The sequence below is a fragment of the Nycticebus coucang genome, chromosome 5 (genome assembly GCF_027406575.1).
Source record: "Nycticebus coucang isolate mNycCou1 chromosome 5, mNycCou1.pri, whole genome shotgun sequence".
NCBI lineage: Eukaryota > Metazoa > Chordata > Mammalia > Primates > Lorisidae > Nycticebus > Nycticebus coucang.
In genome coordinates this window covers 45,443,219-45,458,463 of record NC_069784.1, presented here as the reverse complement: position 1 = coordinate 45,458,463, position 15,245 = coordinate 45,443,219, and the positions used below count along the sequence as shown (strand labels likewise).

At 37.0% G+C, this 15,245-nt stretch overlaps 1 protein-coding gene across 1 annotated transcript in view; it reads right to left on the bottom strand.

The window, feature by feature from the left end:
- SYCP1 (synaptonemal complex protein 1) overlaps window positions 1-15,245 on the bottom strand; it is a 128,734-nt gene that overhangs the window by 7,281 nt on the left and 106,208 nt on the right. The window contains exons 28-29 of the mRNA XM_053591310.1: window positions 14,912-15,091; window positions 2,340-2,483 (exon numbers count right to left, since the gene is read on the bottom strand). Coding sequence (XP_053447285.1) covers window positions 2,340-2,483; window positions 14,912-15,091 — 324 coding nt within the window. The remainder of the gene's footprint in view (window positions 1-2,339; window positions 2,484-14,911; window positions 15,092-15,245) is intronic.

The window sequence follows — 15,245 nt, the reverse complement described above, 5'->3', positions numbered from 1 at the left end:
AAAAGGGCTTTTTAGTGCTGTTATTGTACTTTTCAGTCCCAGAATTTTCTGTGGTTCTTTTAATAATTTCTATTTATATCAGCATTCTCATTTTATTCTCATAGTTTTTGACCTTTGTTTATGTCTTCCATTACCTCTTTGAGCTACTTTAAGGCAGATTTTTAAGGTCCATATTTAGTAAAGCCAATGTCTGGGCTTCTACTGGGACAATTTCTGTTAATTTGTCTTGTGCTTTTTGAAAAGATCATACTTCCCAATTTCTTTATTTGAAAGATAAGGTCCTTACTGTTTACCCTGGCTCTAGCAAGCCACACAAGAAACATAAACATGGCCACCTACCACGGGACTATACGCTGTGGGACTGGTAACCTCTACCACACTTAAGGCTAAAATTCATCAAAATTAACTACAATTTACCAGCCAAGCTTTCCTCTGGAACTTACAAGCATTTAAATCAAACTCCAGAGTGTCAAAACAATTACTTCAGACAGTTTATGCCAGTATAGCTGTTGTCTAGGTAGAGATATGGATTTCTGGCATTTTCAATTCCATCTTTCTGTGGTCATACTCAACAATCCATTTTTAAATCTCAATTTTTATAATAATTTGAATGTTCACCAAAATTGAACTACATAAGCTAAGAAAATTACAAAAATGATTAATAGATTCATGTGATATTTACAACCAAGGAAACTCACTGCGAAATGTATTTTTAGACTAGGTTAAAGACTGTGTACACTTCTATGAATGTCATGGTTTTACTATATTGCAAAGTTGATTGATGCTCCTTTTAAAAAAAAATGAAATAATTTTGAATAATTCTGAATCTCATATCATCTAAGAAGCTGGTCTAAGTTCCCACTGATAGAAAAACAGCAGGGATTATAACCCTAGGAGGTTTAATTCCAAAACCCATGTTATATCTACTAATTCTCATACAATTTTATATATCTGAACTATAGTTTAAATTGGCAATTATGTACAATGAGTACACAGGCTACAGAATCAGACTGTGTTCAAATTTTGGCTCCATGTCTTACAGCTATACGATATTAAAAAAGGTACTTGTGTGACTCTGTTTTCTCCCTGTTAACTAGAAATAACAACACTGTCTATACAATTATATTCAGTATACATGGGGTATTGGTTCTAGGACCTCCCTATGAATACCCAAATCTGGGTATGCTCAAGTCCCTTATATAAAATGGCATATTTCATATAACCTATGCTTATCCTTCTGTATACTTTAAATCATTTCTGAATACTTACAATACCTACTACAATGTAAACCCTATGTAAATATAACTATTTTTATGTATTGTTATTTTTTCCCAAATATCTTAAATCTATGGTTTGGCTGAATCCTCAGATGTAGAACTTATGGACATGGACCTCAACTTGTACGGCTAAAAAATGGAATTGCTGTAAGAAATAACTGAAGGAATCTGTGTGAAGTGTTTACAATAGTACCTAGTTCACAGTTTTAACTGTGAAGATGTTAATCATCATCATAAAAACAAAGGGATACTAGAGCAGAGATTCTATAAATTAACTTCAGTAATGAGAATTTTAAGACTTCAACTACTCATTATTCCAGAATAAATGAAAACAGAGAATTCCAAAGCCGAAGAAAACCTTGAAGGATCTTTTCAGTGATAATATTAAAATAGTGGATTTAACTGGAATTTTGTCATTAAGAATTGTTGGTGCATCACTCCATTTAGTGTGATATGGTTTACCCGCTTTTAAATGCAATGAATTAAAGTTTACTTATTCTCAATAAACAATTTTTATGCCCTTAGAAAATACTAGTATGTATGAATAGGGGATAGTGATACAAAGTGCTAGAGGAAATAGTCTTCTTAAACATGTTGTCCTAATACATTTAACTCCTCAAGACAGATACAAACCAATACCTTGATAAAAATATCAAAAAATTAATGATGCAAAATAAAAGAACATGTATAATATGCAAAATAGAGAGGAGCCTGAATAACAGATTTGGCTGAAACAAAATTATTCACTCCACCTTTCCTTTAAAAAATATGATAAAATTTCCTTTGTGATACTCTGCTATAAAGCAAGACAACAATAAATAATCTCATATGCCAACTATGTTATATTATTTTCAGAATGCCATATTTTTTGAAATTTATAGGGAAATTATTTGAATCTTGATTTCTCTTAAAATGCTGCAAAAGCCTAGGGTTCTGTATTGTAGAAAATGCCATTGCATTTTAATATTACAATGGTAGGCACTATGTACATATGTTATACATATACATCAACAAATAATATATACAATAATATAAATACTGATTATTTATAAGATTTTTTACCAAAAGATCAGTTGTTTCTGAGCTATCTGAATTAATATCAAATTCAAAGACCATTTTTCTCTTTCTAGTACTTTCTTCGATGGGTACATTCTTGTTTTCTCTTTGCTGTATTTTCATTTTTGTTGGTGTCTTCACTGTAAATGCCTATTCAAAAATAAAAAATAATGTTATCCCATCAAATAAAATATATACTGTTAAAAGAATTTAATAATTTCAAGATAATTTGAGTCTTTATAAATCTCCATTATTACTGGCAAGTATATGAGGCAAAAATTTGAAATAAAAATTTAATTTTTTGATACTAGAAATTTTGATGTTTTTCAAAAAAACTTGACAATAGTTGACTTTCTTTATCCTTCCCTTCAACTTGCTAAACAAATAATAGAGAGACAGACAGACAATCCACATTCAGCAATAAATAATCTTAAGAGGGACTTTAATTATAAGTATGCTTTGCTGTCTTCATAAAACTCCTTACTGCTTTGTAATAAAATATGTTTGCTTATTCTTTTTGTTTTAATATACATTAGTCAATGTTTAGGATTCCATAATATCCTATAATTTTTATGATTTAAAAAAGTATCTTTAAAAAGTAAAGTTACCTGGAGGCGGGCCATGATGGCAGACAGGATGGACATATAGCCCACCTTTCCCAAGCCATCAGGTGAGAGGAAAGGGGGTCTGGACCTTCCCTGTGTGTGGATTATTGGTGTGGACGGACAGCTGGAGATGCTCAGCAAATTGGCAGATTGCTATATATGAGGGGTAATTTAAAACCACAGACTCTGTTGTAGAGATTCTTCCCTGGTTAGCCATGCTGGCCAGCAGGCCCCTCCCTTATGGAGGACAGCAGCTTGCAAATGCTGACAAAACCCAACTGATGAGTATTTATTCCTGAACTGAGGGAGGCATCTGAAAGGAGAGCCACTCAAAACCACGGGGAGCTGGGCAGCCTGATGGAAAATTGAAGGGAAGGGATCCCGCCTGGGAAATAGACATTTTGAACTACCCAAAAGGGCGGGCACCTTCCCCGAGACCTGAATAGACTGGAGGATTCCTGGTGAAGAATGTTGGAGGGGGTTGGCGGTTCAGGCTGTGCCGCGAACTGGTGGGTCCTGATCCAAAAGGGAAACTCTGAACCATAAAACTCAGAATAAGGTCCCCGAGCGCTCCAGCTGCAGGAACTGGCTACAGTCACAAGACTCTTCAGCCGCAGACCCGCTGCGACCCCCGAACCCAGCAGCACCCTCCCCCCAGGCCGATTGCAGTCCCCAGTTTGCAGGAGAACCTGGGAACAGAGTGGAAAGATTTGAGAAGCATGGACTCCTGCACTGAGTGGGAAGGTAGATCGCAAGTGCTGTCTGTAGCAGAACAGCTGAGGTTACACAATACTTAGGTGACAAACTTTTACAGAAACTCCAAAATCGTGATCGGCCAGGGAAGGTGGTTACCATGGTAACAGTATAAACTGTGAATCAGGTATAAGCCTGGAAACCACTCACAGCGACACCAGGTGTCCAGAAAGTGTATTGCAGTATGAATATATTCCTATGAAAGTTGATCCCTACATCATACACATAGATGTATATTTCTACATACAAGAATAATATTTTTGTGGTTGGTGCCTTTCTTTTCTTTTCTCTTTTTCTATTTTTTTTTTTTTTTGCTGTTTTTTCCCTCACCATTTTTTGGAGGAGCATTTGTTAATTTTTCATTATTACTTTTTATATAGATATATTTTTTATTTCTATATTTTCTATTTTTAATTTCTCCTTTCTTCTAACTTTTCTATGAACATCACTTTTTTCTTTTTTTACAATTATTTTATGATTATCACTATTTTTATTGCAGTTGTTTTTATGTTGCTGTTGTCGTGGGTGTTGTCTGTATGTCTATGTGTCTCTATCTGTTTCTGTATCTATGGACTTGTGTATCTGGTAGGCTTTGTATCTGTTTATTTGCTCATTTGCTCTCAATGAGCTTGGTGTTACGACCTGCAACTCTGAGCTCCCAGCACTCCCCTCCACTCTCGCTCTGAGGTCTGGAGGCCTGCCCCCAAGGAGTCCAGATTCTTGGGTGATGTCTCGAGAGGTGTAGACAGGACCTGGACTGCAGCTGGACAGTGCTGATTCTGCAGCACAGGAGTGAGGAGACGACTGTCGGCTAAGAGGGAATCACGCCGGAGCGGCGGTGCCCCGAGGTGCAGAGCAGCAGCCATCTTTAGCAATAACAAGGCCCACTCCCAGATATCCCGTAGCCACTCCTCCTGTCTCCCTGGGAAACCAGATGAGGCCGGGCATCTTCTCAGATGGCAACCACCATGGAACAGACCTGGGACTGAAACACAGGCCCCGTGAGTAAAAGGTTTGCCTGAGGCGGTACTGGGTGGAAAGCTGGGACTAGAAAACACATGCGCAGAGCTGGGAAACTCCCAGGGTGGGGCTAATCCAGAGGACCGCTTTACTGAGCCTAAGACATACCCGGCCCTCAGGGGATCATCAGCCTATAGACAAAGGAGACCAAGAGGCTACAGCTGACAACTAATCGTGCTGCAAATACAAACCTGCAGGAGTAAAGACAGGGCCTGAGGCACAGTTCCTGAGGGAACTCAAATCAGCCTCTCCTCTGCAGAGGAATTTAGCAGGGTCAGAAACACACTCTCACAGGGTTGTTCTGTTCTGCCAGTAACATAAACTAAGGATGGGGCTGGAACTGAGTGAACACCCCCAGCCTCCATCAAGTGCCCAAGATTGACAGGCCTCACCACACCCTGGTGGATAGAGGCAGAGAGCAGTAGCCTAGACCAGCAGATACAGACTTCCCTGTGATTTAGGCAGGTGCAAACCTCTGGAGTATCTGCTCACTGCAGATAAATGACTGGGTCACAGCCCTGTGGGGCTACAGCAACTGGGTGTGACAGAGCTGCAAGGTGGGGAAGGAGGCATCAACCTTCCCAAACTGATCTATTTGCTGGGTGGCTCCTCCTGACTCCACGCAGCACTGGAGCAAGCCATATCAGAGTAGTCACCAGACCCCTGTGATCCAGTTCCCAGAGACCACTTAAACTCTCCCACCCGAGACAGGTGCTGACTGAGACAACTGATTTGGACCTTTTGAACTGAGCCAATTGTCTGAGGGCTATTCAGGTGGTTCCCTGGGTGTGTGGTTCTAAGAAGGTTTGATTTTCCTTTACCAATTGGTGCCTGTGGTGGGTGGGGTGACTTAATTGCTGGTATTTCTCCACAGCTGAGACTTCAACCCAGAGTAACTGTTTCACTAGGGTCGAACAGAAACTAGCTGAAAACAAGACAGAACCAATTAGCCCCACCACACCAAACAGGGCCCCAGTTTCTCAGGCCACAGCACTGTACAGGTCCTTGACAGAGCTCCAGGGGAAAAATTAAAGGGAGTAAAACAATCATGAGGCAAAATCAGTGGAAAAACTCTGATAACATGAATAACCAGAATAGATCAACCCCCCCCAAAGAAAGATACGGCAGATGTAACTGAAGATCCCATTCACAAACAACTGGCAGAGATGTCAGAAATCAAATTCAGAATTTGCATTGCAAACAAGATTAATAAAATGGAATTAGGAATTCAAGGAGAAATTCAAAAGTTGTCTCAGAATTTAACAAATTTAAAGACAAAACCACCAAAGACTTAGACACACTGAAGCAAGAATTTGTAGCCCTCAAAGGTCTGAAAAATACAGTAGAATCCCTCAGTAACAAGAGTGGAGCAAGCAGAAGAAAGGATTTCTGACATTGAAGACAAAGCCTTTGAACATTCCCAAACTCTCAAAGAGGAAGAGAAATGGAGAGCAAAAACGGATCATTCTCTCAGAGAGCACTGGGATAATTCGAAGAAGGCTAATATCTGACTCATTAGAATCCCTGAAACCAATGATGTGGCCTCGCTAGGCACAGAGGCCCTTCTCCATGAAATTATGAAAGAGAATTTTCCAGACATGCCTAGAGATTCTGAAATTCAGATAGCAGAAAGCTTCAAAACCCCAGCACGACTCAACCCTAATAAGACATCCCCCAGGCATATCATAATTAACTTCACTAAAGTTAATATGAAGGAGAAGATTCTCAAAGCAGCCAGACGTAAGAAAGCCATTACTTACAAAGGGAAGAATATTAGAATGACTGCAGATCTCTCTGCTAAAACTTTTCAAGCCAGAAGAGGGTGGTCATCGACTTTTAATCTCCTAAAACAAAATAACTTTCAACCCCAGATCCTGTATCCAGCTAAACTGGGTTTCATTTATGATGGAGAAATTAAATACTTTAATGACATTCATATGTTGAAGAAATTTACCATAACCAAACCAGCTCTTCAGGATATTCTCAGACCTATCCTCCATAATGACCAGCCCAATCCTCTACCACAAAAGTAAACTCACTCAGAAACTTTTGATCAAACTCCAACTTCCACAGTGGCAAAAGGATTAAAAATGTCCACTGGACTTTCGAAAAACTCGATACCCAAAATTTTACCAGACTTATCAATATTCTCCATTAATGTGAATGGCTTAAACTGTCCTCTAAAGAGGCACAGGTTAGCTGACTGGACACAGAAATTCAGGCCAGATATTTGTTGCAAACAAGAATCACATCTTAACTTAAAAGACAAATATAGACTCAGGGTGAAAGGATGGTCATCCATATTTCAGGCAAATGGTAATCAGAAAAAAGCAGGTGTTGCAATTTTATTTGCAGATACAATAGGCTTTAAACCAACAAAAGTAAGGAAGGATAACAATGGTCACTTCATATTCATTAAGGGTAATACTCAATATGATGAGATTTCAATTATTAATATCTATGCACCCAACCAGAATGCGCCTCAATTTATAAGAGAAACTCTAACAGACATGAGCCACTTGATTTCCTCCAGCTCCATAATAGTCGGAGATTTCAACACTCCTTTGGCAGTGTTGGATGGATCCTCCAATAAAAAGCTGAGCAAAGAAATTTTAGATTTAAACCTAACCATCCAACATTTGGATTTAGCAGACACCTACAGAACATTTCATCCCAACAAAACTGAATACACATACTTCTCATCAGCCCATGGAACTTACTCCAAAATCGATCACATCTTAGGTCACAAGTCTAACCTCAGTAAATTTAAAGGAACAGAAATTATTCCTTGCATCTTCTCGGACCACCAAGGAATAAAAGTTGAGTTCAGTAACAACAGGAATCTGCATACCCATACAAAAACATGGAAGTTAAATAACCTTATGTTGAATGATAGCTAGGTCAGAGATGAGATCAAGAAGGAAATTGCCAAATTTTTGGAATAAAACGACAATGAAGACATGAATTATCAGAACCTCTGGGATACTGCAAAGGCAGTCCTAAGAGGGAAATTGATAGCATTGCAAGCCTACCTCAAGGGAACGGAAAGAGAGGAAGTTAACGACTTAATGGGACATCTCAAGCAACTGGAAAAGGAAGAACATTCCAACTCCAAACCCAGTAGAAGAAAAGAAATAACCAAAATTAGAGCAGAATTAAATGGAATCGAAAACAAAAGAATTATACAACAGATCAATAAATCCAAAAGTTGGTTTTTTTAAAAGATCAATAAAATAGATAAACCTTTGGCCAACCTAATCAGGAAAAAAAGAGTAAAATCTCTAATCTCATCAATCAGAAACAACAAAGACAAAATAACAGACTCCTCAGAAATTCAAAAAATCCTTAATGAATATTACAAGAAACTTTATTCTCAGAAATATGAAAATCTGAAGGAAATTGACCAATACTTGGAAGCACATCACCTTCCAAAACTTAGCCAGAATCAAGTGGAAATGTTGAACAGGCCCATATCAAGTTCGGAAATAGCATCAACCATACAAAACCTCCCTAAAAAGAAAAGCCCGGGACCAGATGGTTTCACGTCAGAATTCTACCAAACCTTTAAAGAGGAACTAGTACCTAGATTACTCAACCTGTTCCAAAAGGTAGAAAAAGAAGAAAGACTACCCAACACGTTCTATGAAGCAAACATCACCCTGATCCACAAACCAGGAAAAGACCCAACAAGAAAAGAAAATTACAGACCAATATCACTAATGAATATAGATGCAAAAATATTCAACAAGATCCTAACAAACAGAATCCAGCAACACGTCAAACAAATTATACATCATGACCAAGTCGGTTTTATCCCAGGGTCTCAAAGCTGGTTCAATATCCATAAATCTAATAAGTATAATTCAGCACATAAACAAATTAAAAAACAAAGACCATATGATTCTCTCAATTGATGCAGAAAAAGCTTTTGACAATATCCAGCATCCCTTCATGATCAGAACACTTAAGAAAATTGGTATAGGAGGGACATTTCTTAAACTGATAGAGGCCATCTACAGCAAACCCACAGCCAATATCATATTGAATGGAGTTAAATTGAAATCATTTCCACTCACATCAGGAACCAGACAAGGCTGCCCATTGTCTCCACTGCTCTTTAACATTGTAATGGAAGTTTTAGCCACTGCAATTAGGGAAGAAAAGGAGATGGAGGGTATCCATGTAGGGTCAGAAGAGATCAAACTGTCGCTCTTCGCAGATGATATGATTGTATATCTGGAAAAAAACAGAGATTCTACTACAAAACTCTGAGAAGTGATCAAGGAATACAGCAGTGTCTCAGATTACAAAATCAACATCCATAAATTGGTAGCCTTTATATATATCAACAACAGTCAAGTTGAAAAATCAGTTAAGGACTCTATTCCATTCACAGTACTGCCAAAGATGATGAAATATTTGGGAGTTTATCTAACAAAAGATGTGACAGATCTCTATAAAGAGAACTATTAAACTCTAAGAAAAGAAATAGCTGAAAATTTTAACAAATGGAAAAACATACCATGCTCATGTCTGGGACGAATCAACATTGTTAAAATGTCCATACTACCCAAAGCAATATATAATTTTAACACAATCCCTATTAAAGCTCCACTGCCGTACTTTAAAGATCTTGAAAAAAACAATACTTCGTTTTATATGGAATCAGAAAAAAACTCGAATAGCTAAGACATTACTCAGAAATAAAATCAAAGCAGGAGGAATCATGCTACCAGACCTCAGACTATACTACAAATCAATAGTGATCAAAATAGCATGGTACTAGCACAAAAACAGAGAAGTAGATGTCTGGAACAGAATAGAGAACCAAGAGATGAATCCAGCTACTTACCATTATTTAATCTTTGACAAGCCAATTATAAACATTCAGTGGGGAAAAGATTCCCTATTTAACAAATGGTGCTGGGTGAACTGGCTGGCAACCTGTAGAAGACTGAAACTGGACTCACACCTTTCACCATTAACTAAGATAGACTCTCACTGGATTAAAGATTTAAACTTAAGACATGAAACTATAAAAATACTAGAAGAGACTGCAGGGAAAACCCTTGAAGAAATCAGTCTGGGCGAGTATTTTATGAGGAGGACCCCCCAGGCAATTCAAGCAGCTTCAAAAATACACTACTGGAACACGATCAAACTAAAAAGCTTCTGCACAGCCAAGAACACAGTAAGTAAAGCAAGCAAACAGCCCCAGAATGGGAGAAGATATTTGCAGGTTATGTCTCCGACAAAGGTTTAAGAACCGGAATCCACAGAGAACTCAAACGTATAAGCAAGAAAAGAACAAGTGATCCCATCGCAGGCTGCGCAAGGGATTTGAAGAGAAACTTCTCTGAAGAAGACAGGCGCGCGGCCTACAGACATATGAAAAATGCTCATCATCTTTAATCATCAGAGAAATGCAAATCAAAACTACTTTGAGATATCATCTAAGTCCAGTAAGATTAGCCTATATCACAAAATCCCAAGACCAGAGATGTTGTGGATGTGGAGAAAAGGGAACACTTCTACACTGCTGGTGGGAATGCAAATTAATACATTCCTTTTGGAAAGATATATGGAGAACACTTAGAGATCTAAAAATAGATCTGCCATTCAATCCTATAATTCCTCTACTAGGCATATACCCAGAAGACCAAAAATCACATCATAACAAAGATATTTGTAACAGAATGTTTATTGCAGCCCTATTCATAATTGCTAAATCATGAAAAAAGCCCAAGTGCCCATCGATCCACGAATGGATTAATAAATTGTGGTATATGTACACCATGGAATATTATGCAGCCTTAAAGAAATATGGAGACTTTACCTCTTTCATGTTTACGTGGATGGAGCTGGAACATATTCTTCTTAGTAAAGTATCTCAAGAATGGAAGAAAAAGTATCCAATGTACTCAGCCCTGCTATGAAACTAATTTATGGCTTTCACATGAAAGCTATAACCCAGTTACAACCTAAGAATAGGAGGAAGAGGGAAAGGGAGGAGAGGGAGGGGGGTTGGTGGGATTACACCTGCGGTGCATCTTACAAGGGTATATGTGAAACTTAGTAAACGTGGAATGTAAATGTCTTAGCACAATCACTAAGAAAATGCCAGGAAGGCCATGTTAACCAGTGTGATGAAAATGTGTCAAACGGTCTATGAAACTAGTGTTGGTGCCCCTGATTGCATTAATGTACACAGCTATGATTTAATAAAATTAAATTAAATTAAATTTAAAAAAAAAAGTAAAGTGACTAAGTTGGGTCCCACTGTTTACCTTCCCTCCATCAATCCTCCTCCTCTACACCCATCCCCCTCCTCTTCTCTCTTTCATCCTGGGCTATAGTTGTGATTTATCTTTCATATGAAAGTGTGAGTGATTATAAATTGGTTTCATAATAGTACTGAGTACATTGGATACTTCTTCCATTCTTGAGATGCTTTTGCAAAGGTACATGTCAAATCTATTAAGCATAGAGTATAAATGTTTTAATACAATAAGTAAATGAGGTGAAGGCTGTATTAACTAGTTTGATGTAAGCATTCCAAATTGTATTTAAAATCAGCACACTGTACCCCATAAATGCATTAATGTATACATGATGTATGTGTTTATGACTTAATAAAAAAAAATAATAAAAGTAAAGTTACTGACAAGAGCCAAAATGGCAGAGTAAAAAGCTCTAAAATTGCATTCCTCCATAAAAGCTATAAAAATACTGGTAAAATTTGGCAGTTTTTTTCCTGAATTCTGAAAAATTAACCAATTAATTAACCAATTAACCAAAGGAGACTATCAATTCCATAAAGAAAAAAAAAAAGGTTTATGGTTGAATCTTTGTAAAAACAGCAAATTTTGTGGTATCTTAGCATTTCTAGGTCCTATCTTCTGCTTTCCAGCTCTATATTATCCTTAAAAACTAACAGTCCACATTCCTGCTACAATCTGGCAACCACCAGACAGAGAAGAACGTAAGTGAAGTTCTGTCATTATTTGATCTGTCTAGTAGATCTCTCAAAGATCCTACTTACAAGACTGATCATAATTCAACCCAAGAAATCATTCAGTTTAAAAAAAAAAAGGCTTCTCCTTAGGCTTTTTTGAGATAGGGGACAGCATTTGTCAACAACAATTATAAAAATGTGTTTTAACACTGCAGCAACCTAAAGCAGTGACTGACGATTGGGGTAAACAAAAACATTAAAAGTACAGGTAGGTGGCTGGTTCGGGCGGCCAAATGCACTGGGGCTGGCTGGTACAAACCCAGCCCAGGCCTGCTAAACAACAATGACAACTACAAAAAAATAAAAATAAAAACAACCAGGTGTTGTGGCAGGAGCCAATAGTCCCAGCTACTTGGGAGACTGAGGCAAGAGAATTGCTCAAGCCCAAGAGTTTGCGGTTGCTGTGTGCTAGGGTGATATAGTGACACTTTGTCTCAAAAAAAAGTACAGGTAGGAAACAAGATATCCATAGGGGCTCTAAAAGCTCTGACATATTTCCATAAATACAGAAGCCTGCACATATGCATAGGGCTGTGTACAGCCTCAGAAAAGACCCAAGAAGGCCCTAAGCTCTCATCACTGCCTTATCTTGAGGTTCTCCACAAGCAGGAATTAAAAACTAAGTAGATTTGTCAACTGCCTGGCTGAGTGTTGAGGACGTGCCTTTATACACATATAAAGTCTTTGGCAAAGACTGAAATTTATTGATTCCAGGCATTTAAGGACATTTCTGTCCAAACATTAGCTGAACACTAAGCTGATCAAGTAGAGACCAGTTTCAATCACAAGAGAACAAACTTTTCAGTATTAGTTTCAAAAAAAATCACTAAACAATAAAAACTACTACAAGAAGAAACAATAAACCATGCGGATAAGGACAATCTGATTTCCAGGTCATCATTATGTTTTTTTAAATGTCCAATTTTCAACAAAATTTGAGACATTCTATAAAACAAGAAAGTATGGCCCTTGGCTCAGTGCCCATAGCACAGTGGTTATGGTGCCGACCACATACACAGAGGCTGGCAGGTTCTAACTTGACCCAGGCCTGCTAAACAACAATGACAACTGCAATAAACAGTTGTACAACAGCAACAAAAAATAGCCAGGCACTGTGACGGGTGCCTATAGTCCCAGCTACTTGGAAGGCTGAGGCAAGAGAATCACTTAAGCCCAAGAGTTTGAGGTTGCTGTGAACTGCGATGCCATGACGCTCTACTGAGGGCAACATAGTGAGCCTCTGTCTCAAATAAATAAATAAATAAATAAATAAAAAGAAAGTATGACCCATAGAAATAAGAAAAAAGCAAACCATAGAAACTGCTGCTGAGGAAGCCTAGGCATTGAACTTAACAGAAAAAGAGTATGTCCAAAGAACTAAAGAAAATCATTCCTAAAGAACTAAAGGAAAGCATGAAAAATGTCTTACCACATGGAATATCAATAAAGATATAAAAATTACCAAAAGAACTAAACAGAAATTCTGAAATTAAAAAGTACAATAACTGAAATGAAAAATCCACTATAGGGGCTCAACAAAACACTTCTATATAACCAATAGGTAAAGGAATAAATCATAAGGAAATTAGAAAGTACTCTGAGACATACAAAAATGAAAATATGCCATATCAAAATTTATGGGATGCAGTTCAATCAATGGTTAAAGGGAAATGTATAGTTTGAAATGCCATCATTAAAAATTAAGATCCAGGATAAGGAAACATGAAAATTAAATGTGATTTGGTGGCCTAAGTTGGATCCCTAAACAAAAAGAAAACTTTAACGGAAAAACTATGAAATACAAATAAGGTCTAAAGTTAAGTTAATAGTAACGTATTAGTGTAAGTTTCTCAGTTTTGGCAAATGTACCGCAATAACATAAAATGTTAATAATGGAGAAACTGAGTGAGGGATATTCAGGAATTCTCTATATTACCTTTGCCACTTTTCTGTAAATCAAAAGTTAATTACAAAGTAAAAAATTTCTTCAGAAAAAATAAGGTCACCATACCTACTAGAATGGCTAAGATAAAACAGATAAAAAATATCATGTGGTAGTAAGGACGTGGAGCAACTAGAACTCTCATTCACTGCAGGCTCTGATGTAAATTGGTGCAATCCCTAAAATATACACACACACAGAAGAAAAATAAAAACTGGCAGTTTAATGGAAAATACATATAACCTGCCAACTTCCATCTTAGGCACGTACTCAACCAAAATGTATACATGTCAGTACTAGAATTTTTGTAACACCACTATTCATAAAAGCCCAATCTGAAAACTACTTAAATATCTATTAGCTATAGAATAGATCAATAAAATGTGGTATAATCACACAATAGAATACTATAAAGAAATAAAAACAGTCTGCAACTTCAAGCGACAATATGGGTGAGCTCCCAAAACATAATATTAAATGAAAGAAGGCCAGACAGAAAGAATATATACTGTATGATTCCCTTTGTAGAAAATACAGAAACAGGTAAATCTAATATTAGAAATTAAGACAGTAATTGGCCTTTGTGGAGGGACTAGTAATTGGAAGGTGGAACAAGAGATAATAGTAATATTCTGTATTTTAAGCCTCCCTAATCTACTGTTAAGATGGCAAAATTGTATTGATAAATTTAGGCATACACTTCCATTAACTGTACTGCTTATTACTTGAAATATAATAAACTAAACTTTTGATTCAAAATCAGACACTTCATATTTAATGGCCTACTAGTTCACTAATTTTCATAATTTTCAAAAGGCATTGAATATTGTGTGTATATGTGTCAAGATGTGAACGTCACTCTTCCTTTTGCTCTGGAATTTTCAACTAGGACACAAAGCTGTGAGGAAGAGTACTAATAATCCATATTTTAGAGAAAATTACCTATGATTAAGGCCAGATCCTTTTCCAGGACTTATTAAAATGTTGACGAATGACTAGCAAGTTATAGAATATGCCCAAGATGCCATTAATTTGTATGCAATTATAGAAAAAATAAAAAACCATTTCATGCTGATACCACAAAAATGTTGAAATTTTCAAGAAAGTAGTTTTGTATGTGTGTGTGTGTCTGGGGAAGAGAGAAAAAGACAGAGAGAGAGAGAGAGATACCAGATATAATGGTGATACCAGAACCCTTTTCTTTTTATTAAAAATTACTATCTTGGAAATTTTAGACACCAACCTTTGGTACTGGTGTAGATAAAGAACTTTTGGCATATGTCCATAGATAGTCTCTTTTATCTTTGGATTTGCCATGATCAGCTGTTGTGAAATTTTGAGATAAATTTTGTGAAGAAGCTGCTTTAGAATCAAATTTCTGATAACTAGTTTCAGGTGTTTCCAACAAAGACGTCTGTGTTTTCTGCATTGAATAACAAAAGTGAAGAAAACCATCATTAAATATCATTTTGATAATTTATTTCTTCAAAACACAGGAACTAGTAGAATACTGAACTAAATTAAACTAGAACTTACTCTCAATTCATTATTGATTAGATTAATTTGGGTTGCTATTA